The 25,930-nt window shown below is 40.3% G+C and overlaps 1 protein-coding gene across 4 annotated transcripts in view; it reads left to right on the forward strand.

Moving 5' to 3' along the window:
• Positions 1-25,930, forward strand: part of ppp2r5eb (protein phosphatase 2, regulatory subunit B', epsilon isoform b) — a 47,619-nt gene that overhangs the window by 20,005 nt on the left and 1,684 nt on the right. For all 4 annotated transcript variants that reach the window (XM_073483101.1, XM_073483100.1, XM_073483102.1 and 1 more), the window contains exons 3-13: positions 14,937-15,133; positions 17,269-17,370; positions 18,788-18,880; positions 19,057-19,187; positions 20,294-20,353; positions 22,463-22,571; positions 23,230-23,283; positions 23,697-23,747; positions 23,837-23,956; positions 24,400-24,527; positions 25,455-25,556. In XM_073483101.1, the coding sequence (XP_073339202.1) occupies positions 14,937-15,133; positions 17,269-17,370; positions 18,788-18,880; positions 19,057-19,187; positions 20,294-20,353; positions 22,463-22,571; positions 23,230-23,283; positions 23,697-23,747; positions 23,837-23,956; positions 24,400-24,527; positions 25,455-25,556 (1,147 nt within the window). The remainder of the gene's footprint in view (positions 1-14,936; positions 15,134-17,268; positions 17,371-18,787; positions 18,881-19,056; positions 19,188-20,293; positions 20,354-22,462; positions 22,572-23,229; positions 23,284-23,696; positions 23,748-23,836; positions 23,957-24,399; positions 24,528-25,454; positions 25,557-25,930) is intronic.

The following is a 25,930-nucleotide window of genomic DNA, read 5'->3' on the forward strand; positions in this document are numbered from 1 at the left end:
TAAATCCACAACTGGAGTTATAATTGATTATTAGATATCATTTTGGGTACTAGTGCTGATAAGATACCTGATTTTTGATCTAAAGCTGCAGCGGTTACTCTGTAAGTTGTCAACTATCGAATTAATCGCCAACAAGTTTGATAATCGTTAAATTGATTTGAGTAATTTTTTTAAAAGTAAACACTGATCGACTTTTTTTCAAAATTTTATAGACCAAACAACTAATCGATTAATCGAGAAAATAATCGACCGATGAATTATTAGTTGCAGCACCACTTTAATCGGTCCCTTTTCGATACCTTTGTTGAAACCTTTCTTGTCATGATTTAATTTAGTAACTAATTAGAAATGAATCAAAGAATGAGTAAATACAGTACTAATCGGGCCTAAATTGTCATATTATTTGCCTCCGTGCTATGGGCACACTTATGTTTGAACTGAAAACGTGACCATTAGTACTGAGGTTCAGTCTTAACTACTGAAATCTAATCAAAACTAACCCTAATCCGGTTCGTGGCAGTGGAGATTATCATGAGCTGATGGAGACACTTCTTCTCCTGACACAGCACAAACGTGTACACATGTCAACCGATGCATGCTTTGGCACTTGTGTTGAAATAAAACGTTGCATCAGGAGGTGATGAGTGAGCTGAGGTGATGGACAGGTACCTCCTGTGTTGTGTTGTGTTGTGTTGTGTTTGAATCACCGCTGCTCGTGTGCGGTGGAATTCCTGCTATGCGAGTCCTGTGAGCGAGCCGGCCCTCTCACCTGGACTCGTGAACGCTGTCTTTGTGCGAACCGTCCCAGATGATCGTTCCTGCCGCCGCCTCACAGAGCAGCTTTAACATCGAGCTGATGCTTTCAGTCTCACTCAAGGAAACTTTTGACATGACACATCAGCTGTCAGGGGGTTCAAACCTGTGACCTGTCAGTTATGTGAGTGTCTGTCCAGCCACTGCCAAACAACGCTGCCCTGCCAGTGAGGATACTAATGTCTCAGAAGTAAAACAAATTAAATATTAAAATAGACAGAAAGGAATAAAGAATCTGGCAAAGCGAGTGGAAATACCTGCTTTGAGTTGAGAATTTAAAATATGTAATCCTTCAAGCTTCAGTCTGCATCTTAACAGTGATTGTAATTATATATCTCATATATAATATATCATCAAGACAATAAAAAGCTCTTCTGGATTGTTATTGCCATGTTGGAATAATGTAAACATCAGTGCTGAAAAAGATCTAAAACTTTTTCAATTGTTGATTGAAGCATTTTAAGCAATTAGTCCGTATCTCCGTATCTTCTCTCGACACTTCTTCCATTTTGCTTCATCCCTGCCGGGCGCACAGCCCTTGATTGTAAACAAACAGGTGATTGGCTTAAAATAGTATCTTAAGTACCACTTTAGTTACTGCGTAGTGCTGAGGTTGTGTAAAATGGATAATACCCTGCAAATATACATTGTGTTTTCTTATCAGGCAGGTGCATGATTAGAAACTATTTTAAAACTGCATATCTTCTCATGGAGACGTTAATCTGCCAATGCAACAAGCATGATTACATTAGCACGTACAGCTCAAGCAGGATCAGGAACCTTCATAATGGAAGGATGGTGATGTTTTTAAGTTATGTTTATTCATTGAACTGTACAGGGAATCTAACCTCTAACCTCTGATGAGTGATACAACCAGACTCCATCAGCAAAAAGGCAAATTTAGACATCACTGATTCAGGATGCAGAGTGCTGCTGTTGGGTTTTAACATCATAATGTTGTCATGTTTAAATTATTGAAGGTGTTCTTTGGTTAAGGGGATGAAGAGTCCGCTGAGGCGCTCTAAAAGCATAAGTCTGTTGTAAAACAATAGTTCATGTCCCTTTATGAACATCGTGACATGTTTTCCTTCCGGTAATCACTCCTCCTGTTCATGTTGGCCATTAAGACGTCCCTTCTTAATCTAACCTCAGACAAACTTTGCACAGAATGAAGACTGTGGATTTTGTTCTCCATCAGTTACATTGAAAGTGTATTCCTAAAACTATATTTAGTATGATAAGGAAAAGAGGCCATAACATTTGTTTTGATTGCTCTTGAAATTTAGTATGGAAAGGCTGAAATTGTCTTCCATTTTAATGTTTTTTCCCACTTCATGTGGTTGCTTATCTTTTCTATTCAGCTTGTTATGAGTTCATACCAAATACTTTGGTGTGCTCCTTGTATTTCCTGATATACAGCACTTAAAATTCCTACATTTTATTGCTCATTCTGGCACATTTTTTTACCATTTTTGTAAAAACAATGTTCCCATCTGCCAAACAGACTAAACATATTATGAGAAAAACTCACTTTTCAGCCAAATAATTCGACCGAAGTTGACAAGTTCTTCAGATTTGTGCGCCACAGGGCATTGAAAGACACACAGGTTAATGGCCAGGGGAGTGTTTATTGCAGGCCATACCTGTTTCGATGATTCATATGGTCACCTGATTATTAACGGACTTTTCCTGCAGCTTGAAGACAAAGGCACGTCACTGATGAAGCAGTGATCATGCTTACTGTAAAGTTTTCTGTCATTAAGACTCGGTGAGATATAATTCAGACGTTTAGTACCTGTGACACGTTGTTAGTTCAACACAGCAGTGAAAGTGACTCGGGCCTCCACAGGTCTGCCATCTGCCATGTTGTTGGCTACAGTAGCTGGGAGCAAAGTTTACCCAGGACGACTGCATGTGTTAATGATTGACAGGAGCCTGGCGCCTTGCAGGAACGCTTACATGAGACCTGAGAACATGGACATAGGGTCACGGTAGTTTGTATCGGGATTCGGAAAATATATTTATATATCGGGAGTTCTTCCATTACGCAAACCCTGCTGTGTTACCTATACTGGGCTAGCACATGTATGTACCGCGCCAGTGTTTTCTCCAGGTTTTATGGACATATTTTAGTACAAAATGTGCAATTTCACATCATTTTTAGAGATCCATGTAGAGAACTGTGCAACACGTCTGTTATCTGAAGTCTAAATATATTACAGTCCACAATCTTAAAAAAGGAAATGACATCGAATTGTGTCACCGCACTTATTTAGATATGATGTCATTTTTTTGGTGACTAGATGTTCTCGGAAATTATCAACAATTTTGATAATCAGGTGATCCTTTAAAGCAAGACTGTATAACCGTTTAAAATGGATATGTTGTGTTATTATTTTTACAAATAAAAAGTTGGAAGTAAAAAACAGTAGCAAATGGAGGCTCTCTTTAGTTATTTATCAAGCAGAAATGTTAAACATATGCTGCTTTTATCTGTTTTATGTCTTAATAAACTAAATATCTTTGGGTTTTAACTGTTGTTTGGGCCAAAAAAGTCAAATTACAGACATCATTTGATGTCAGTTTTGCTATTTTATGGCATTTTGTAAGTAATTGCAGCTGAAGAGCACCGTGTTGCTCTTTTTGCACCAGATTTGGTGCACTGTGATCCAGTCCAGCATTTGTTTGACTGTTTGAGTCGGTTGCCATGTTTACAGCTGTTTCGCTGTAACTCATGCGGTCCACTTTCCTCGCTCGTCTTCATTTATCTCTTCCAGCCTGCATGTTTACATCCTCAAAGTGACAACATAATGGGCTGCGGTTTTGTCAACGGAAACATGAACTATTCAGTATTAGTTTTGAAAAAGTATCAAGTTTAGAGTCGAAACTTAAAGTGGTGTGGGAGCAAGAAAAGGTAACTCCTTAACTACACATCTGTAAAGGTTCAAGTTTGGTTTTGTTTGGCAAAGTTTGGCACCAGACTGACAGTGTTCAGATGTCAGACTTGTCTATGTGCATGAAAGCAGCGTGATAGTAACACAAAAACAGAAAGTAGTCTTCTTTCAATTTTATCAAAGTAGAAATCTGCTCGTAAACACAAAACGGCTGAATTCTGCAGAGGTTAATGCAACGGACTGTACCTTTTACATTGCAACAGGAGTGAGATTGACCTTTTGTATGTGCGGTTTGTCTCACACAGGACTCTGCTTAACTGCTTGACAACCATATGTGTGCTCATGTGAACATGTGAAAGCCAGCACAGTGTCATGATTGTTGATCAGCTGCTCGCGTGGCAGCTTCCTGTGGAGATTTATGTCGACAGCTGATGGCATGTTGCTGGGTCATGTCTGTCTTTCTGTGTTGTTTTTTTTTTTGTTTTTTTCAAAGACCAAACAGATGTTGTGGCAGTCAGTGTTTATCATCTCATCTCACTGTAATCCTTTATGTAATGTTTAACCCAAGTGACTTATAGACCCAGTAGCGACAGCAGTGACTGCTGGGAAACTGTTCGCCTCAACAGGAAACATGACTGTGCTTTTACGTGTGTTGTGCGACTAGTTGAATGTAGTTTATTAACGCCTTGTGCCTTCTCGCTGTACCAGAGCTGCACGATGTGGTGATATGATTGCAATATGATTCGTGATAAGCGGGAATGATCATGTTTGCTCTACAACTTTCATTTTTGCAGAGAGAAATCCTGATGATGTGACATTTGTTGGTTTTCTTAGAAGAAGATTTGTAGGTCAGGACATCTCTGCAGCATTACAGTACTTCATGGTGATTTTACTTTTATACATTTTTATGTGATTTGTTAATTGGCCATGTTGCGATCTTGACAATATTTCGATTAATTGTGCAGCCCTACTAGATACTGACTGAAATTATCCATAAAAGTGCCAGATTCTCTTTTCAATAAAACAAACAGCAGATTTGTATCCGCAAGGGTTCAGACGCTAGTTTAATATCTTCTAGTGTGAAGTATCTCCTCAGTTTTTAAAAAAATCTCACAGAAAACCTAAAAAGCCACAGAATCAGATGAACTTTGGTTGATGTTTGATGCCATTTTATAAGCATCTAATGAAGTTTAGCTTTTAGCATTTGAAATAGCTTAATAATAAATAACTAAATCTCTCAGACTCAGCTGAGATCTGTTATCTCTGTTTGTTGTTGTCTCTGACAGAGACATAACCTCCATTTATGTAATGCACAGTTTGCAGTTCGCAAGCTTAAGAGCAGGCGGAGCAATGATGACAATCAACTTAAGTATTTGTTCTTAATTGATGACCTCGAATAAACAAAACAATTTGTATAGAGGGAAGGAGAAACTGACTTCAACAACAGATTATGGTGATTAATCTCGGTCTGTCTTGTCAATTAAGTTATTTACTTATCGTACATCTTATCTTATCTCAATTTATTGAAATATGTATGTGGCTGCTGTCAGTTTTGCTGACCTCAATATATATTTTTCAATATTGTTTATCGCAATTATCCCTGGGACAGTGCATTGTCCAGTATAAGTTATTAATGTAACAGGCCAACCTTCATATTTCCTTCACTTTTATGTTGCTTAAAGTCAGAGTGAGTCACAGTTCAGTCACTAAGTGGCAAAACTTTTAAAACGCCTCCTCAATAACCATTGAGGAGACGTTCTTAAACCCTGACTAATTCCTAACTAACAATAGAAGGCTGTTTGGTCGTAGCTGGCAGGTGAACCAGGGTGCGGCTGACGAGCGGTAACTTTCTCCGAGTAAATAAGGTTAATTAAAAGCCAGCAGCAGCGAGGAGAGCAAAGGTCACACCCACAGCGCCTTCACATTCCTCCATCAATAACCCTGCACGTCTGCCTGATTGTTTGACTAATCTCCGCTGCACCTTCACCTCCACTGTTTATACCTTTATGGCGGCCGGTCTGTGAGTGTGTACACATACATAATATCGTCATAGCCAGTACATAATATCCTACTAACTGACCTTCAGGCGGAGGGGTCCCATCTGTCGGAGCTGCTCACTCTCTCTCTCCTGCCGTAACTCAAGCCCACTCGCCCGGTCACACACACACACACTGCTTTGAGAGAAGAGGGGCTTTCCCTTTTACACTCAGTGTGTGCGTGCGTGTGTGTGTACTGTTCTTAAAGAGTGCGTCGCCTGGTCATCTTACACCTTCCTAGACTTGTGTTTCCATTAAAATCTCTGCAGCGCTGCATGTAGAACAGTATAAACTAAGGATAGAACGCTATAACCTAAAAATAGGGAAGCGCAGCAGTGAAGTTTGTTCGGACTATAAACAAGAAAGCTGATCATAATATCTATGAAATTATAACATTCGCCAGCCAAATGAGGGTGAGGAAACTGTCCCCTGAAATGCATCATATTATTTGTAAAAAATAAAGACGTTATAGTCCATCAAAGACGTCTTTTTATCAACTGAGATCGAAGTGTAACATTATGACCTCACAAAAAGCAACGTCAACATGCAGAAACTTGTAGAACATTTGAGAAATAGGTATACTTCTGACTTCTTCCTCTCGTGTTGGCAATATAACTTCTCTAAGCTCTTGTACTGTTGCACTGAACATGCTTTTAGTAATGTCTTTTGAAGTGACCGATCTTGGAGACACAGAGCAGTGCAGAAAGTTTCAGGGATTCTGGTTTAGTCAGCGGAAATCTAGATAACAGATACCAGGGCCGAGATATCCTCCCAAGGTTTTTCTAAACAGTCGTCTTCATATGAATGCAGATGAAATAAAATAAGCTAATGAAATGCTAAATTGGCGTCAGATGAAAGCTGGGTTCTGAGATTGCATTTCAGCCGATGCATTCTGCCTATTTTGCTCCACACCGACTGTTTACCTGCATTCAAAACAGACTACAAACAAACCACAACGCTTCCATTACAAAATCTCGTCCCTTGCCCTCTGCATAATCCACATGCAGATATCTGTCTACAAAGTAAGAAAAGATAGTAACTGTACATTACATGATTTAGATATTTCCACTATAACCTCTTCCAGGCCCATTTTCTCTACAAATCGTAAATGTAAAGTGATGAAGGCCTGAGTTTGTGACCTTGAGAACGGGTGCTCTGGCCGCAGCGTCCAGCTGAGTCTTTTTCTTTGAGATTTAAACTCATTTTGTCAGTTTGCTTTGTACGTCTTGACCACGAGAGAACCCAGAAAGCTAAACCGTGATCTCGTCAGTATTTGCAGGAAGCTATTTACTTGCAGCAGAAAAGGTGTTTGGTTCAGTTTAAGGAGCCTCCTGCTCTATTTTTATTTACCCTTAAGAAGCAATGCTCTATGATGCATTTATACATCATCAACCTGGAGTGGTACTGAATTACACGAATGACTAATTGATTAATTGGCTGAAGGTTGCTGCTCTAGTTATCACCCTTTGGTTCGGTGCTTTAAACCAGAAACCTTGATTGAGAAGTGACCGCTGTGAGTATTTCATCTTATAAAACATATTTTGTTTGTGTGGTTTATATCTCAGTTTTGCATTTGTACAGTTTTTGGAGCAATTCTGCACTTGATTTTGTTGACTCTTCTTTGCTGTGCCAGACCATGTGAGTCTCCCTGAACACTGCCAAGTCATATTTGGCTACTAAAATAATCAGCTCCTGACATAATCTCGAAGACCCTGAATTTGAAACTTCCCACTTAAGATCTTGTTAAGCATAGTAAACAACATAAAAACAACAGCTTGTTGAAGCCACTCTTCTTGACGCATATGCAAGCTGCTACATCCTGACCCCGTGCTCACTAGGTTGATGCTGTTATGTAATTAGCCAAACTTAAAGGAGTTCCTGTGGCGAGCCATCCGACTGCTCTCTCTCCCTCTCGTGCTGCGAGTCGTTAAGCTTTTTTCCACCATTAATTAAGCAGCAGCGAGTCCTCTCTTCCTCTGCCAAGGGAGCCCAGATGAGAGTCTCTTCCAGAGCTGAGAAACAGAACAGAACCGGCAGGAAGGAGAGCAGCGGGGTGAGGCTGAAGCCAGAGCAGAGCATCAGTGTTTCCACACTCATAAAGTATCTCAGAATAGTCGGGTTGATAGGAAACCAGTTTGTTCATGAGAAGCAGTGATGCTTTTATGTCATCTTTTATCGCCAGAACACAAAATCTGCACCACAGTTTCTACAGTCGGCACAATGACGTCTCCTCGCTGCTGCTGCTGCTGCTGCTGCTGCTGCTGTGATGGAGCCGTAATCATCCTAAAAATGATGGTTGGCTTATACACAGAGTGGATCAGCAACAGCCGAACACTCATTTTTTAACTCTGATTTCATCCACTGCCCGTCCACTGGATTAAAAAAAGATCACATTTGTACCGGCTAAATGGATTTGGGGGATAAAGATGAATGTTAAAAAGTAAATGCTCTCAATGATATGGTTACTTTAAAAACATGAAAGAGCTTCAGATGAGGTCTTAGGACAAATTGGTCTGGTCAGCGTGTTCATTTGAGATCATCTGGATTTATTATGACATGAGTATCAGGTTCTTGTAGCTTGAGAGAGTGAGCAGATTTGGGTTTTTTGATGCTGTTATTCATGTAAATCATAAAACCAAGTTTGGTCTGATCATTGTTTTCCTTTGACTTTGGAGTCTTTGGAGTTTCTTTCCTTGAACTGATATATTAATTCCCAAAAGCAACATCAGGTCAAGTGTTTTATAGGTTTATAGATATTTTGTGGTTTGCAGAGCTGAAACAGAAACCACGGGCCAAACCTGGTCAGAAGTTCTTTGAATGTTTAACTATTTAATGTGTCCGGTCGTCCTCGGTGTGATTTTTTAATTGCTTCTGAGGAGAAAACATTAGCTGCATCGAGGTAAACTATTACTAAAACCTCTTGCTAACTGTGGATTGAGAAAAATTATATCATTTGCTGGTATTTTCGGGCACTGACACATCAAGTTTAGATGTTTGATTCCCTCTAAGGCAGCACATAATTGTCAGACGTATGTATCCCCACTCTCCTGACATTTTACTTTAAAGAAAGAACATTTTTAATGGTTAGTGGCAGAAAATTAATTGGTAACAGTTGTGATTCCAGCTCCCCAAATGTGAATGTTTGCTTGTTTTTTTAAGTAAGCTTAATATATTTGGGGGTTTGGACAAAAACAAGTAATTCAAGTATGTGAGCTTTGAATTTGGAAACTCATAATGCGCCTTTTTTAAGCATTTTCTGACATTATATAGACCTTTTGATTCTCAAACAATAATAATTGCGATGCCAACTAATAAAAAATGCTCAAACTGAATTTTATTGACATAAAGGTCAGCATTAGAGAATCAGCATAAATCATAAATCATATTCTTTCATGATTGCCCTGGTCATCCATGAACCTCCCTGCAGTGGCTCTTTGCCCGCAGCAATCGATAGTGATACTATTTGTTAGTTGCTGCCTTCATATTATCACTTGAGGTTATATTTGTGAGTCCATCATATCTCCAATAACAATACACTGAATGCATATTTTGATTTAATATGTGACCACAATGAAATACGGACCAAATAAAGTTACATTTTGGATTTGAGGATTTGCTGATTTTCTCTCTTATATCACTGATGAACATCTGTGAATTTTTTGGCTGTTGATCAAACAAAACAAGTAATTTGAAGAGTTTATTTTATGGATAAAATGATTAATTGATGAAAGGTGCGAATGTGTGAACCCTGGAGGCCTAATTGTTAGGGTGCATACCACGAGACCAAAATGTCCAGGGTTCGATTCCTGGGTGGGGGAGCTGTGTTGCAAATTAGAAATGATTTTATAAAAGCCCTGTTAAGAATTTTAAAGGTCTGATCAAAAAGTACAATAGATGTTAGTGTGGCATACTGATCATCTGTAGCCCCCTGGTTTGATATGAGGCGATTAAGTGATTATTTTTGCAAGAAAACTTCAAAGCACAGCAAGATAGACCTCAAAAACAAACTCTGATGCCTTTTTTGATTTAACTGATGAAGGTTTGATGCAGATGCACGTCAGAGTTTGTCCTTAATGTCTGACATGACCGTGCTGTGACAATAAAGTAAAAGTAAAATATTTAGTAGTTTAAAAGAGTGTCCTGGGGTTTTCTTGTGATTTTTATGTCTACATGTGTTTCTTTGTTGATTAATGTTTAGTCCACAACCCAACTAATTGTGCTTGTGTGTATGAAGTGTAGTTTTTGGGTTATTCTGGGCTTCACGCACATTATCTCATACGCTTAGGTACAGTCACACACACTCTTTCATGCACACTCTGTCTCTCTCTCTCTCTGTGTTCCTCTCCCACATTCACACTCATGCTCGCTCGCCCTGCTCCAAGCTGGTTAGCTGTGCTCCCTCTGTGTCTCTGTGGAGGGATTACTGTGTCCTGTGTGATTATCTGTCTATTAATAGCTTCCTTTAAGGCCGTTCACATACTCCTATAGTGGCAGAGCTGCAGGCTCCCCGCGACACAAGCCGACCCTGAACCCTGCAGCCAGTAATTACTGTAATGAACTACAGCCTACTGTACACACATGGACCTGCACACGCACACACACACACACACGCTGTACACAACTACAGCAAGTGTGCACACAAAACAATCATGCATGTATTCACTGCAGTGCAATGAAAGGTACTAAAAGGATTATATTCTGATATTTTTCTAGATAAAATTTTTCAGATACTGTTCCAGCTTCTACACTGAGCCAAACGCCTCCGCAGCCACAACACAGAGAGACCCAGATAAAATCTTCTCTCCTCAGGCCAGCAGGGTGGTGAACGCTGACCTCTGAATGTACTCAGCCTCGTCTAGTCCTCTGTGAATACGCTGCACCGCCCTGCAGATTTGCATACTCGCGCTCGAGTTTGCACAAAATCTGGTGCAGAAATATTTTGCATGTATATTTATGTGCATTTTGGATCCAAACATGTTCAGTTAATCAGTTTAAATGCATCTGATGAGATCTGGTAGAGGTTTGTTTCCCCGGATGGGAAACCCCACTTTCTTTCTCCTTGAGTGCTCAGATCTTCAAGAAGTTTTCATGAAGTTTTAAATTCATTCGAGCCAGATTATTTGTTTTTGAGGAACAAAACAGGGTCACAACTGTCTGCACAATCTTTGACAGCTGATCTTTTTGAGGAAAATTGGCCTCTGAAGTGTTTTTTTTATTATTATTAATTGCTCCAAAATTCATCTTAGTTGTTTCACTTCTTTGTGGGTTTACAAAGATTTCCTGACTTGACTCCAAAATGTCTAAACTTAAGTCGTTTTAAACAATTCAATTTTTTTTTTTTTTTCTTAATTATTCCTTGCTGCATATCGATCTTTTAGCTCACAGTCGAGATCATGATGCCAGCCGGCACATATTATATCATCAAGTGAGGAATCAAACCTCTTCAGTCTCGAAAAATGTGCACAAACACACCTTTTATGTCCATTTTTCACAGCACCTAAGCATGCACATTAGAGGTTTATGCCATAGTTCAGCGCGGGCTGTGGAGGAGTGATATTATTTTAAGGTCATATCGCCGACCCCTAATGCATATACATTTACAGGCAAGAATGCACACGCACATATAGACCTACAGCAGTGTGATGCTGTCTGGGCAAATGGCATTTTAAAATCCTGCTTTTAGATTTTTCTCAGGTGTTTTAATGTCACTTGATCAAAGTCTCTTTACCTCGTTTGATTTCTTCTTTTTCCTCTTGTTCTTCTTCTTGACATTTTTGCATTTTATTTAACTGCTGACATTGTAGAGATCTTAAACCTGGTGGGACCAGAATCATGGACAATCAACGACATAAATTGGATGTGATGTTGTCGGATTGTCTATATAGAAAGTTTTGCATTCTGTTGGAAGAATACGAAGGCCATGATTGACGTTTTGGTGTCCTTGAGGCGGCTGTAAACACGACAATATCACCTTACAATGTGGATTCAGTGAACTTCTGAACAAACAGCTGCATATTTACACAGACATTGGAGCGACATTAGCATTCATTCTGTGTTGTTGTTGTGTCTACCTGATGAATCTAAGTTCAATATTCACGCTCCTTGTGGCTCTGGTTTGCTCTCCTCTAGCTCTTGAAGAAAATATCTGGCTCTTTAGCTGCTAAATGTTCAGTTTCTTTACTAGCAAGTGTCTGATTTTGTCTGCTGTTTGATGCTGAGCAGCAGGTACCGTCCAGTTGGCTAAAAACGGGCTGTGCACTACTGCTGGAAACAATGAGAGCTATGGGACGGAACAGATCCAATAAAGTTGCGGCTCGTAAAACAACTTGTTAATATAAAAATATAGATTACAGCAGCTTTAAAACTCGCTTTTGGTTTCTTCTCCACATGCTGATATTTCCCAGAATTTCTGATGCTCTTATCCGGGACAACTTCAAAAGAAAGAGCAGGAAAGAGTCTGAGTGTCTCGCTCAAGGACATGCAGACTGTGCAGCCACCTTAATATTCTGGTCGACACTCTTTTTTTAGGCATTTGGAGCACTGAGTGATCATATCACATGCAGGGCAAAGAGGAACTTGTTTCATCTTGTTGGCAGGTTAACGGTGAGGTACTATCCACACAGATTGTAGATTATTTTCCACCCCTGTTTCAGATGATTTAACACTCAGTTTGAAATGAAACTTTTGCTAAAAGTCAAGAGAGTCTGATGTTTTTGCTCTGATAAATGTCTGGATATTGTGGCATCGAGCACTGAGCGGTCGGTTCTTCCGTCCTGACAAGATTGTGGAGCAGGATTAAATCCTGCAGAGCCCAGGACTCCTGCCAGTCAGTCAGGGTTTGGGTTTGTTTGCGACTGGCCTGGTTGGACTCGGCCTCAATGAGCTGAGCTGAAACAGGAGGCCAACAGGTCGTGAGTAACTCGTGGCATTTGGATCAAAACATGTTCAGAATAATCACTTTATATGCGCTTGGTGAGATCTGCCCAGGCTTGTTTCCCAGGACAGGAAGCTGCACTTTCTGTTTTGAATGTCCAGAGCTTCAGTAGGAAAAGGATTTCAAGACTTTAACCTTTCGTTGACACCGACTGCCTTCCAAAATCTTAAGTTGAGGGAATTAATGGAAAACATATTTTTAGTAATGAAAGACTCACCTCTTCCTCTGATGTGATGTTTGGAAAATGTCTTGAATGAATTTTAAAATGTTCAACATTTCTTTTTCCAAGCACATGCCTCATCTCGAGACACAAATAGCCTGTTTTTTATGAATCTTATCAAGTCAAGAAATCTTAGTAAAATCACATGAGGTGCCTTGGCAAACCAGCAGAAGAAACTAAGTCTGTGATCAGGCTCACATTGTAGCCTGCTGCACGTCAATGAATGAGAGGAGTGCTAATGAGCATTAGCTTCTCCTTTTGGCTCGATGCCTTCCCGGTAAACCTAAAAGCTAAACATAGTTCAGTTTCCATGCAATAGGCACAAACAATCCTTTTTAGTAAATATATTGGATTATATTTTAGTTTATCGGGTCATAAAATGCAGAAATCATCCAATGTAACGTTTTTTGGTCAGAATTTGATTCCTAATGAATCAGTCTGAACAACCGGATGTTGTGAGGAGGTGAAAAAGTCGTTTGATTGTTTTGTAGAAAAGTTTCTCACTCATTTACATACAGTTTGTGACTCAACATGAAGTGCAGCAGAATTCATAATGACAAACGAACGAGCGCTTTGAAGTGTAATTTCAGAGCATGCACACACACACACACACACACACACACACACATACAGTGCTACTGGTGCGCCGCCTTCGGAGCAGCTTATCTCTTACGTAAGAATGGCCCAGTCCTACTGGGATCAGGTCTGGTAATCGGGGAAGAGCGTCGAGCATCTCCCTGAAGGTCTGAACTCTGTGTAACCCTCCGCCATGTCTGCCACTATGAGATCTGAATAAAGACACCTGCCGACTCGTTCTTCCTGTACATCCCTACGGTTTGTGACAGCTCAGCCTCCGTCAAACCCCAGCCGAAGCACTCGCTGCTGGATAATGAGGCTGTCGCACTCCTCTGCTTACAGACAGCGTTTGCAGAAAACATGAGTAAGTGAAAAGCTAAAGCAGAGCAGGAAACTGAGTTTATAACCTGCAGTGTGTGGTTGTAGCATCTCTTGATTTCATTGACAAACAGTTTTGTTATAATCCAACATAAACACCTTTAGAGAACCTGAAAAACTCATGCTTTTGCTTAACTGTAATCTGCAACATCCTTTTGTATTGCTGTTTGTATTGTGGCTATCCCTGTTGATGCTAACCTACCCAGTTCATCTTCTATTTATACCAAGACAGACAGACCTTGCAGCTGTGGCAAGTTTCCTGTGTGTCAGGAAACTGTATTGTCAGCAACAGGATAGAAAATCTGTTGAAAGTATCAAATTACCGCTAAATGCAGAGACACTACTGAATGACTGCAAAGCATCCTCAAAAACAAAATCATTATCAGCTTCTTAACACGGCTTTTCTTCCCCTTCCCTCTTTCACACATTTGCTCTTCAGTGAAGTTTTGCCGGAGTTTGGCTGTTTCTATTTTTGGAGGACTGATTAATGGTTTCTTTTAGGAGTTTGTATGTGATAACACGGGGTTATATATGTCGGGGGGGCTAGTTATTACTTGATGTAAGATCTGTACTTGGGTCAGGTGATGACAACAAAGCAAAGCACTCACCGCTGAGTAGGAAGTGTGGTTGAAAGCTCCACCATAACCTAGTAGGTGGACCTTGAGAGTAGAGTCAGACAGACACCAGAGGAGACAACCACACAAAGATGAGACGACATGAAAGAGTGGATGTAATCATTCAGACAAAACCAAATAAATACACAATCAAACCAGCAGAACAAAAAGTACAATGAGGCACAAACAACACGGAGACATTTTGAACAAGAAACCAATAAATAATTACGTAACTCCTCAGCTGGAATCAAACCAGCAACATCACAGTTACAGTGTCTCAGACCACTGTCTCACGGTGTCTCCATTTTTACTTCCACTGTCTTTATTCCAAGTCTTTGATTCTGTGCTGTTTGGTCTCTGACCTCTGTGGGAGTCAGAACCGTCTGCCCGTGTGGTTCACATTTATTTCTGCACCAATTTAGCTGACGTTTCTCTTCATCTTCTCTTCCTCTGTGTCTTTTTTGTGTCCAGACGTGCCAGCGCCGGAGCAGCCGGAGCTGTTCCTGAAGAAGCTGCAGCAGTGCTGTACTGTCTTTGACTTTATGGACACGCTGTCGGACCTCAAGATGAAGGAGTACAAGCGCTCCACGCTCAACGAGCTGGTGGACTACGTGACCGTCAGCCGGGGCTACCTGACAGAGCAGGCCTACCCCGAGGTCGTCAAAATGGTGAGGAGGAAAGAACACGTGCATTCAACGTACACTAGAGAGAAATACAGGGACCTAAACATGTGTCAGAAGGAGCAGGATTTGTTTTTTAATGGTATTTGGGCCTATGTTTACATATTGTGTCGTCTAAATAACTTATCGGTTTGAATTGGTTCAATAGATCGCCTTAGCTGGCAGCTGCAAAACATCCTCGGTCCTTGGTTTTGCCACTGACAGACTCCTTTTTGTTTAATCAGAAACAGCCGTTATATTACTGGAGACACCAGACTCCATTGACAAAACCAGTAATTTTACCTCACAGAACGGGGGCATTTTTCAAGTTGTGGTGCAGACAACAAAGTGATTCTTAATCCAGCGTTTCCTGACCTATTTGGCTCGTGACCCCTTTAGGAAAAAGCATCGTCTACAGGACGTAAGAATTTAAATTCGTGTTATCTCTTCTTCTCGACCAACCTGTCAGATTTATCCTGCGTTATGCCCGATCCCCAGCTTGATTGATGCCTTACTGTATGGAATTTAGATATGTTTTCACTGAGAAACGAGACTGAGAATGTGACAGATTTTCTCCAAGAAAAAGGCATAAAATCGTTGCAATGAACGCTATAGAGACCCGTTTTAGCTGATGTATTATAAAGTGGCTTAACATATATTTTATGTTGAGTCTCATTTCACGCTCTCCTCGTTGATTCACAACATTTCCTTCTGTGACCTACTACGGCAACCAGAGATATTAAAGGAACAGCTGCCTTGTAAGGAAGATTTTTATGCCCCGAGGCATTTTATTTAAGGGTTGTCCGTCTATATATACGTCCCATTCTATCTCAGGAACAACTTGAGGGAATTTCTTCAAATTTGGCACAAACATCCACTTGTACTCAAGGATTTCACACAAAATGATGAATTACATTTTATATCTAAAAGGTCAAAGGTCAGCTCCAGTCCATCGTCTCAAAAATTGTTCAGCCGTCATGTCAGGTCCTCGCTCTCTCAGCCACGATGGTGACTTCAGATTAAGAGACTGTTTTTTTTTCTGAGGTTTAAACTTTTGGAAACATGAAGATGTTCAACATAAACGCCCGACATGCAATAACCACACGAGGTACAAACAGATTTTAATCCTAACCTTGATATTTCGCTGATTTTGTTTGTGCTCACACACTCGCGTGCACAAATCACAAGATAATCGCATCGAAGTTGGTTTATACTCGGTCCTGCAGATCTTTAAACGCACCACACTCAGACGTGTCCTCAGGTCCTGTCCCATTTTCCACCCCGGCTGTCTTGTGCCTCTGTTGTTCGTACAAACACTCACGTGAGGCTCTGATTTTAACTTGGTGTCCTAGAAGAAACTCAGCAGCGTCAAAGTAATGCAAAGAATCGCTGCGAACACTCAGCTGCACAGTCAGATTTTCAGGTTTATTGTGAATTTTATCTTCTTGAAATTCATATTGAAACATTGATGACGTGTGTGGTTTGACCAAAAAATTCAACAAGTGTCTTAGGTTAAGCTTTCTGCACCATTTCTGACAACAGCTGACTACTTACTGTGTGAACTCAGCAACGGTGGAAAGCTGAAGTCAATGTGATGTAACATGAATAGGAAAAAGATTTGTACGAAAATCAGTCTTAAATTTTGTTCAAAATAATCTTGAAAAGGTTTTGATAAGCATTAAATTTAAGTGTCTGACCTGTAGGCACTCCAATTAAAAACATAGATTTTAATTAAAACATCAAACAGAAAAGAAAAAGGCAAAGCAACCAGATAAAAAGCAACAGAAAGAACTGGAGTCCGTGTGTTTGTTGAAAGCTAAATACAGCAAACGTCTGTACAGTAGGCTTTTTATCTGCTGGTAGAGAATGAGCACAGACAGCACGCACACACTTCAGCAGATAAATTTGCATGAAAAAAGTCTGAAAACAAATTCCCATCGTGTCGTGTGTGGACGCTACACAGCCCCGGGCATCCTGAATGAAAATATTTGTTTACCTAGTGCCCAGAGGTCTTCATCAAGATGTAAAAAACACGTTGTCTCTTTGGACAGGACGGGAACACATCATCTGAAACCAGTCGTAACTCTGTTGTTCTCATTTCCAGAGGCAGATTTTTAAAGTGTCGTCTTTGTGTTTTGCTGCAGGTGTCTCACAACATATTCCGGACCCTTCCGCCCAGTGACAGTAATGAGTTTGACCCTGAGGAAGACGAGCCCACGCTCGAGGCCTCCTGGCCACACTTACAGGTAAACACCGACAAACAAGTGTGTGTGTGTGTGTTCACTAATTAACAGGCTGCATCTTGTTTGTTTAATTGGTACTCAAACATAAATTAATTATGAGCTATTTCTTCACAAACAATGATTCATCCATACTCACAGTACTTTTGTGCAGCCTGATCGACCATAATGCAGGTTATTTAATTTATTATCTTTTAACAGCAACGTGATTCACATCACCACCAACAATAAACACCCGTGACACACACGTCATATCATATCAGATTTCCTGGAAGGTATGAAGTATCTCTGGGCATTAAAGGTCCACAAAGGTGGTGGCCTGTACTTTGATCCTGATGCTAACTCACATCCAGCATAGAGAGGGTGTGCTACATCATAGCCCGTCCTTTTCCTTCCACTTGTGTCTCTCTGAGTTGTCGTTGCCATAAATCTTGCTAGACATATAACTGGCCAAACTCCCAAAGGAAGGTAAATTAAAATAGACAAAAACCCACAAAAACAAATAAACAGCATGTCACAGGCAACCGTAGCTAACATGCAACGCCAGGAAGCGTTTAGATCGTTTTTGTGTGACTAATTTTTATGCGCTGACACTGAATCTCACTGTGACAACAAGACTGTAAGATGCTGCGCAAATCGTCAGAACATTTCTGTTTTGCACAGATTAAAAAAACGAGACACAGCGTGTTAATTCGTGACCTGTAGAGGCATTTATAGGCCTCGCATCGAGCCAGGCTAGCTGTTTTCTCTGGTTTTTAGTCGTTATGCTAAGCTAGGCATGAGAGCGGTATAGACTTCCACTCTTTGAATGTCCCAAACTGATGAATTACTTCATCAGCACCATTGAAGCCACCGATCTGGTGGTTGTATCTGGCTCCTGGTGGTTGGGTGGGTTGTAGAGCCAGGCTCTCCGGTCTCTCACCTCCCCTCCTCCTTCTCTATGTGCCTGCTGCCCAGGACTCCTTTAGAAATGAGATGCAAATCTCAAGGAGAAGCTTCCTGGTAAAACCGCTTTTCTTTTTTGTTTTGTCTCATTTGCCCCAAAGTCATTTTTCCCTCCAATCAAAACCCCCTTTATTCACCCACATTCTGGCCGATCCAAACATGTCTGTACCGAGCTGTACCCGCCGTACTCTGTGCCTCTTGTGACCTTTCTCCCTTTGTCCAGTCCCAGTGATTACGGGGTTACTTTAAGGGCTCTCATTTCTAACAGGAACATGTCAGTCTTCGGATTGTTCTTGCATTTTTTAATCAGCTTGTTGTTGTACAGCAGGACGTTTGTGTCTTCCTGCACAGCACTCGGCTGATCAAAGTTTGATTTGAACTTTTTAGCGCAGATTTTAAATCTTTTTAACATCAACTCTCTCTCTCTCTCTTTCTCTCATACTCCCTCTGTCCATCCTCTTCTTCTTCTCCTCTCCAGTTGGTATACGAGTTCTTCATCCGGTTCTTGGAGAGTCAGGAATTCCAGCCCAGCATTGCCAAAAAGTACATAGACCAGAAGTTTGTCCTACAGGTGAGTTTTTGAGTCGGCATGCAGGTCAAACATCACCTGCTTCTTCATTCTGTCATTGCACTGTTTTTTCTCCCTGCTGCCTTCTCTGTGTCTCTCTGCTTCAGTGTTTCTCTTTCATCTTTCTTTCTCTCTGATTCTGACTTCCTGTCTGTCTGTGTTCCTTCCCCTCCGTCCAGCTCTTGGAGTTGTTTGACAGCGAGGATCCTCGGGAGAGAGACTACCTGAAGACAGTCTTGCATAGAATCTACGGCAAATTCCTGGGGCTGAGGGCTTTTATACGAAAACAGATCAATAATATTTTTCTACGGTGAGTTGACATTGGTTCTTCAAATATCAAATATTCATGGTGTGTACGTATTTTACCATATTTGCCGATGAGCTGTTTGTAACACTGACTTGACACGTTTTGTGTTAGCTCGCTGCTAGCCTGCAAACTTTGCTAAAACATGATTTGTCTCCTCGTGTTTCGTCTAACATAGCACACCACACCACCACCACACACATTTAGGGTACAGTTAAGGGTTATCACAACCAGCTTCACTGGCAACTCTTTACTGTAGCATCCATTTTTGCTGTAATATAGTGAAAAGTGTACGTCTGCATCTACTACTTACTACTTTAAAAAGCAACAGTGGCAGTGAAACTGTATTTCAGACTATTATGGATAAATTTAGCAGTTAATCCACTGTTAACATGAGTGGATTTCCAGGAATAGTCGTAGTGTTGATAATCTTCACTCCTCACCTGTTGATGCTGCACTTGTTGAACCGTCTGCAGCTTTGTTCATCTTAAAATCATCTTAAAGATGTTAATGCTCACAGCTGAAATCTATTTCTGAGGTCAGAATGAACATGACAGTCACATTTAGGTGCTTATCAATCTTTTGAAAAGGCGTCTTTCTGTCAGAGCACACAGTTTTCTTCAGTATGCAAATGCCCAGACACACGTGCATGCTATAAATACTGAGGTCGAGCAGGTATTTTTCTTGAGCAAATTCCCATGACTGTTATAAATATCCCTGAACAACATGCCAGGCACAATTTAAAGGGATCTTTCTACTGATAAACTGCAAAAAAATCTAAACAGTATTTGTCTATAGACACAATCATCTAGAAACTTGGATTTTATGGAGGATGTTCACTTTGTTTTTTGCTGATTACAAGCAACAACACCTTGTAGATATTGTTTTTTTAACACATTTTTGAAATCGCAAAAGAACAAAGAACACGACAGACAATTATTCTGTCTTTAGCTGGTACCCAAAGCTCAACGCGTCGACTTTTTGTTGTGCATCTTCATTTACAGATCATCTGCTTTTCTTCTGTCCTCATTTGTTGTACTTGTTGAGCCCTTTTTCTGCCTCGGTCTCATTTCTGTCTCCTGTCTTTTGTCTCCTCTTCTCTCTGTCTGCAGTTTTGTTTATGAGACGGAGCACTTCAACGGGGTGGCGGAGTTGCTGGAGATCCTGGGGAGGTATGTGGACGGCCTCCGACCCCTCAGACACACAATTACACTCTGCTGATGCTTTTAAATCCACACAGACCAACAGAACCGAGCTCAACCCTGTTTCTGAGTAGTCGTAACGACATGAGGATCTTTTGTTTCGTCAGTTACAAAGATGGAGATCTGTTTCAGTCGAGATGGCAGAACAAACCGATTGATCAAAATGGTTAAGTCTGATTCGGCTCCGTATAAACAGGATTGCAACAATGTAGAGACGTCAGGTTCAGGCTAAGTTTGACTTGTAGATAAGGAATAAATTAATCCTCTCAGCTCAACAGTCTTTTTAATCCATTTTAATCCATTAAAAAAAAAATAGCCGACCTACACAGACAGTTTATCAGCTTTGTGTCAGGAGGAGCACGGGGTCGCCTGACACGCTGACACGATCGAGGGCGATCTTCTCCTTCTGATAACAGTTTTTGCTTTATTTTTTTTTTTTAAAAACATGAAATATGTCTGAAATGTATCTACATAATCCCTCACAGCTGCTTCTGTGCTCTCGAGTCTTTAATAGAACGTTTAGTCGGACAGAATTTAAATGACACCCGGACCGTTTCTATTTCCTGGTGTCACAAGTTAGTTTTTGGGACCGAAACCCAAGTTCAAAAGGCCTGAAAAGGTTCAAAATGAAGCTGATTAACAATTAATCAATTACGTATCATCAGTTCTTCAGTTTGTTTGCTGGATATGTTTTACATTTCCAGCAGCAGAGATGTAGGTAGTGCCGAAACAATCAGTCCGTTAATGGAGTTGAATGAAATAATGATGCATTTATTATTTAATCTTTCTAAAAAAGAGACTTAAACTAAGCAAAATATTTTTTTTTTTAATTATTAAAAAGTATTTTTAAGGACTTTGCCACCTTCCAGCATACACCCACATATTTTCAGTTAAGTCTGACATTAATATGAAGCTGAAACTTCAGTGTGCAGCGTTTTTACTGAGACAAAAGAGAGAGCAACAAGTGGAGGAGTCAAAAGTTAAACCATCAAAGTTTTTTTTCTTTTCTTTAAAAATAACTGTTTGTCATTACAGAGACATCAAACAGCTTCACTGTCTGCCAACGTCACAAGAATTTATTGAATCTTTATGAAACATCACTGTAACTGAATGACTCACAAAAGGAGATGTGTCGCAGTCTGTCTCATTCAGCTCTGATGATTCATTGGTTAAAAGCATCGTTGTAATTAATCTCTCCACCTCAGTCTCAGTGATGAGGAAAAGGAAAAGTTGTTGTTAAAAAGTTGACGAAAACGGCGTCATCAAATCGATCTACATCGAGCGTCATTGCAGTTTCTTGTCACTGTTCTTTGTTTTTTTGACATTTGAAGATATCAGGGTTGGATCATCGTCCACTTCACTCCTACTTATCTGAACTTTTGTTTGAAGTGAAGTTTAGGCAAGTTTTATTTATAAAGCACCGTTGAGACACGAGGCAAATCCAAAGTGCTTTACAGAGACACGGAAATGCATCGAAATAAGACGTAGAAACATGAAGAAAGTGTTAAAATTGCATTTAAAAGACAACAAAAATAAGAGCAAGCAAACAAAAAGTTACAGATTAAAAAGATTGTAATGTTTCAAGCGTGCACTGACAGTTTTAGCAGACCTCAGGTATTCAGGAAGTTTGTTCCACAGGCGGAGAGCAGAGAAACACTTGGAGATCAACAGGCATGTAAAAAGATTTAATTATCTATCTTGAGTTGATCAACCCTGTTGTGCGACCTCAAAATGCTCGATACTCATCAGTTAAATGTGTTTGTACAGTTCGTCCTTCCACAATAAAACGAAGCTCGTCTGAAAACAAAGAAACGTGTGATTCCAGTGAAGGACCGCGGGGTTGTAGTTGCGTGTCGTTTGTTTCAGGGGCTTTTAAAGAAACATCACATCTGTTCTCTCTGAAGGTTACAGCACATCTCCTCCGTCAGTTCGTCTCTTTATTTCTCCTCCAGGCTCCGTCGGCTGTATAAACATCTTTTTGTCTGCAGCTCATTGATCTTTCACAATGAAACTCTTTCATGTGTTCATGTTTAATTTATGTTCATGTTCTCTCTCTCTGTCTTTCTGTCTCTCTCCCAGTATAATCAATGGTTTCGCTCTGCCACTGAAAGCGGAGCATAAACAGTTTCTGGTCAAAGTGTTGCTCCCCCTCCACACTGTCAGGAGTCTGTCCCTCTTCCACGCACAGGTAACATTATGTGTGTTGTGTTGCTTGTGAAGTCTTGACTTGACTTGGTGTCAAAATAAAGCATGAAATTAATACACAATTATACAATTAATACCGCGATTAAACTTGATACAAACAACTGGTGAAATAAACAAAGTGACAAACATAGATTTCTGTGGGAACAAGGAATTCTGTTAACATACAGTAACAGTAAGTGATGAGAGAGGCTTCAAGAGTTTGGATTCCAGGTTTAGGTACATGGAAAGTGCTTGAAAAGTGCTTGAATTTTACTCTTAAATAGCTGAACGCGCCCTGAACAACCCAACTATCTCTCCAACGTAAAAGGATTGGATCCAGAGCGACTGAAAGTTTCCTGACTGATTTTTTTTATATCTTAGATTTTAGACATTTGAACCCTTAGTCACTATTACGAGTTACAAAGTTATGTATACAAAGTTGCTTGTGATCACTAACAGTAGTGTAAAACATTTAAAAAATGAAGTAATATTTAAGATCTAAAGAAAAGCTGCTCGACCAGTAGATAAAGAATTAGTCGTAGGAGGAAGTTTAATGGTTTATTTTATGACGCAAAGTCCAAAGATTTTAATCTGAGTTGCTCTTGTTGCTAAGCTAACGGGCTAAAATGTCTTCTAACATCAGTTCTCTTCTCTTCCTGCAGTTGGCGTATTGCATTGTACAGTTCCTAGAGAAAGACCCAACATTAACAGAACCAGTAAGTGTCAGCTGATATAACAGACTTTGTACTGCATGAACTTTTACTACTTTTATGTCTTTTTATGTGCGTTTAATGTTCTTATATACGCTGTGATGTACCTCTACATGAGTCTTTATCCAGTGAAAGACACATTTCAAATATTTCTGCATTAATGGACACTAAGGTTTGAGATCAGACTCTTGAATCGTCTAATAATGTGGCAGAAAATGTGTATGAACTCAGTGTTTTGGGTGTCAGCACCTGTCACAAGCCGATCCTAAACCAGGGCTGCTACACTTCTCCCTTTTCCTGCAACACTGATATCACTACACGCTGCAGACAGCGCCCCACTGAGGCGAAATGAGGAGTTTCATGAACATTTTCCTGAGGAGAAGTTGGATGAACTCAGTCTGTCTCTTCTTCCTCCTCAGGTCATCAGAGGCTTGCTGAAGTACTGGCCGAAAACCTGCAGTCAAAAAGAGGTGAGGCTCGTCTTTTGTCTTTGTGTGTTTGAACTCGTGTGTGAACTGTGTGTGTAGTAACACTTTGTTGCTTCTGTGCTGCCGTGCAGGTGATGTTTCTAGGAGAGCTGGAGGAGATCCTGGACGTCATCGAACCAACACAGTTCGTCAAGATCCAGGAGCCACTCTTCAAACAGATCTCCAGATGTGTCTCCAGCCCACACTTCCAGGTCAGAACCAAGCATCTGGATTTAAGAAACCGATAACCGCCGATAGAAAAAGCTACTTCTAGAAGCAATAAGCTAAAGATGCGTCTGTTAACGTTACTTTCTTCTTGTGTGGATAAGTGCTAGTTTATTCTTCAGTTCTGGCTCAAAAACAGCACATTTTCTAATTTAAGTCAGTTTGAAATAACAAATTCGAAGCCTGCGACACCTACTGCAAGAAAACGCTTAAATTAGGGAATACAGGCTTTAGAGTCGCTCAAGAAGTCAGATAAAAACTGTGAAAAGTCACCAGGAATCACCTGCCGTCACTCAGTATTGTTCTGTGTTCACCAAAGAGTAAATTAATTCACTTTGCAAGTAATTTAGCTTCTGTATAAAAACATGTGGTCGTTATCACATCGTAGACGGACACTGAGCCCAGTTTGTGTTTGTCTGCTGTGTCTCAGGTTGCAGAGCGAGCTCTCTACTACTGGAACAACGAGTACATCATGAGTCTGATCGAGGAGAACTCCAGCGTCATCCTGCCCATCATGTTCGCCAGCCTCTACAGGATCTCCAAAGAGCACTGGAACCCGTGAGTACAACTTACCAGCTTTATGTCATGATTACAACTCATTCTTTGTCTTTTTTTTAGTGATTTTAAAACAGGAAATATCCAGGTTTATCATTTCTTATTTAAAGAGGATTTTCTCCCTGACTTTATGTTCCCACGCTACGTCATGTGGCGTCTTTGTAGTTTTGCTGACCGGCAGAATAATCTGCAGCTCTCCTCGTATTTTCCGTTTTTTCTTCTGTGCATTACGTACAAACTGAACCGTCTTTGTCAGATAAGAACGGTTTACTGTAAACGGCACAGAGCCGCATCTCTTTGCTGCAGAAAGAAAACTTTGTAGAGCGTGAGAAAAATAATTCCAGGTGAAAATCTGTCAAAAAAAACTACTACAGTTGTTTAAAGAAATCAAATGTCAGCAAGTCATGATATATTTTTCAACTGAATGGTCAACCAGTGATGCTGGAAGTCGGTCCGGTCTCCAAGTGATTTAATTTCCAGATCTTAAAGAATATTTGTAAATTAAACTTGCAGGTCGGCATTTTCTTGTGAGTTAATGTGCAAGAAAACGATGTTTAAACTGTTTTTGACACCTGGATGTTTGCATGTCGACCACAAAATGGAGAAATTGGACACATGATAAAGAATCGATAAGTGAGCGAGCGTCAAGCAGAACAATAATAAATATGGAAGTCTTTTAGATTTTGAAGGAACAATCCTGTCTCTTAAAAACCTCCATAAAACACAATATTGGAAAATGTAAATATTAATGTTACAAAGCATAGTTTCGTCTAAGACCTAACGTATAAATTCAGTGAGAAAAGCAGCCTATAAAAGTTGCTCTTTAAATGGATTCACTGAAATGATAAAAGTTTATAGACGCTGTAACTGTGGCTGTCGTGACCAGTTATAAACCGTGACGTCTCTGTGTGTCCTCCTTCCTCCCCGCAGGGCGATCGTGGCGCTGGTGTACAACGTACTGAAGGCCTTCATGGAGATGAACAGTACCTTATTCGATGAACTCACAGCCACTTACAAGTCGGACCGCCAGCGGTGAGAAACTCTTCTCGTTCGCACCATCTTTCATTATCATTGCTGAAGGAGGGTTCATGAATAAATGTGATGGGTTATGATCCCTGCAGGGAGCTGCTCATCACTACAGCAGTGTTACTATCGTCACACTTCACAAACATCAGGTTTAATATGAGCTGTGCTGATGAAAGGAGCAGCGTTAATGAGAGTAGGAATACAAGGAGGGGAAGAGTCATAGAAGCTAATATCTTACTAACACTGAAGTGTTTTAGATGCACCTTTTGTCCCACGACTGATGCTAAAAAATTGCTCCAACTCCAGACAATTTCTGGGACGCTGCGTTGGTATCAGTACTACATGTATATGTATATATCTGCAATATCAACAGAAGAGTT

The sequence above is a fragment of the Pagrus major genome, chromosome 16, assembly GCF_040436345.1.
Source record: "Pagrus major chromosome 16, Pma_NU_1.0".
Lineage (NCBI taxonomy): Eukaryota > Metazoa > Chordata > Actinopteri > Spariformes > Sparidae > Pagrus > Pagrus major.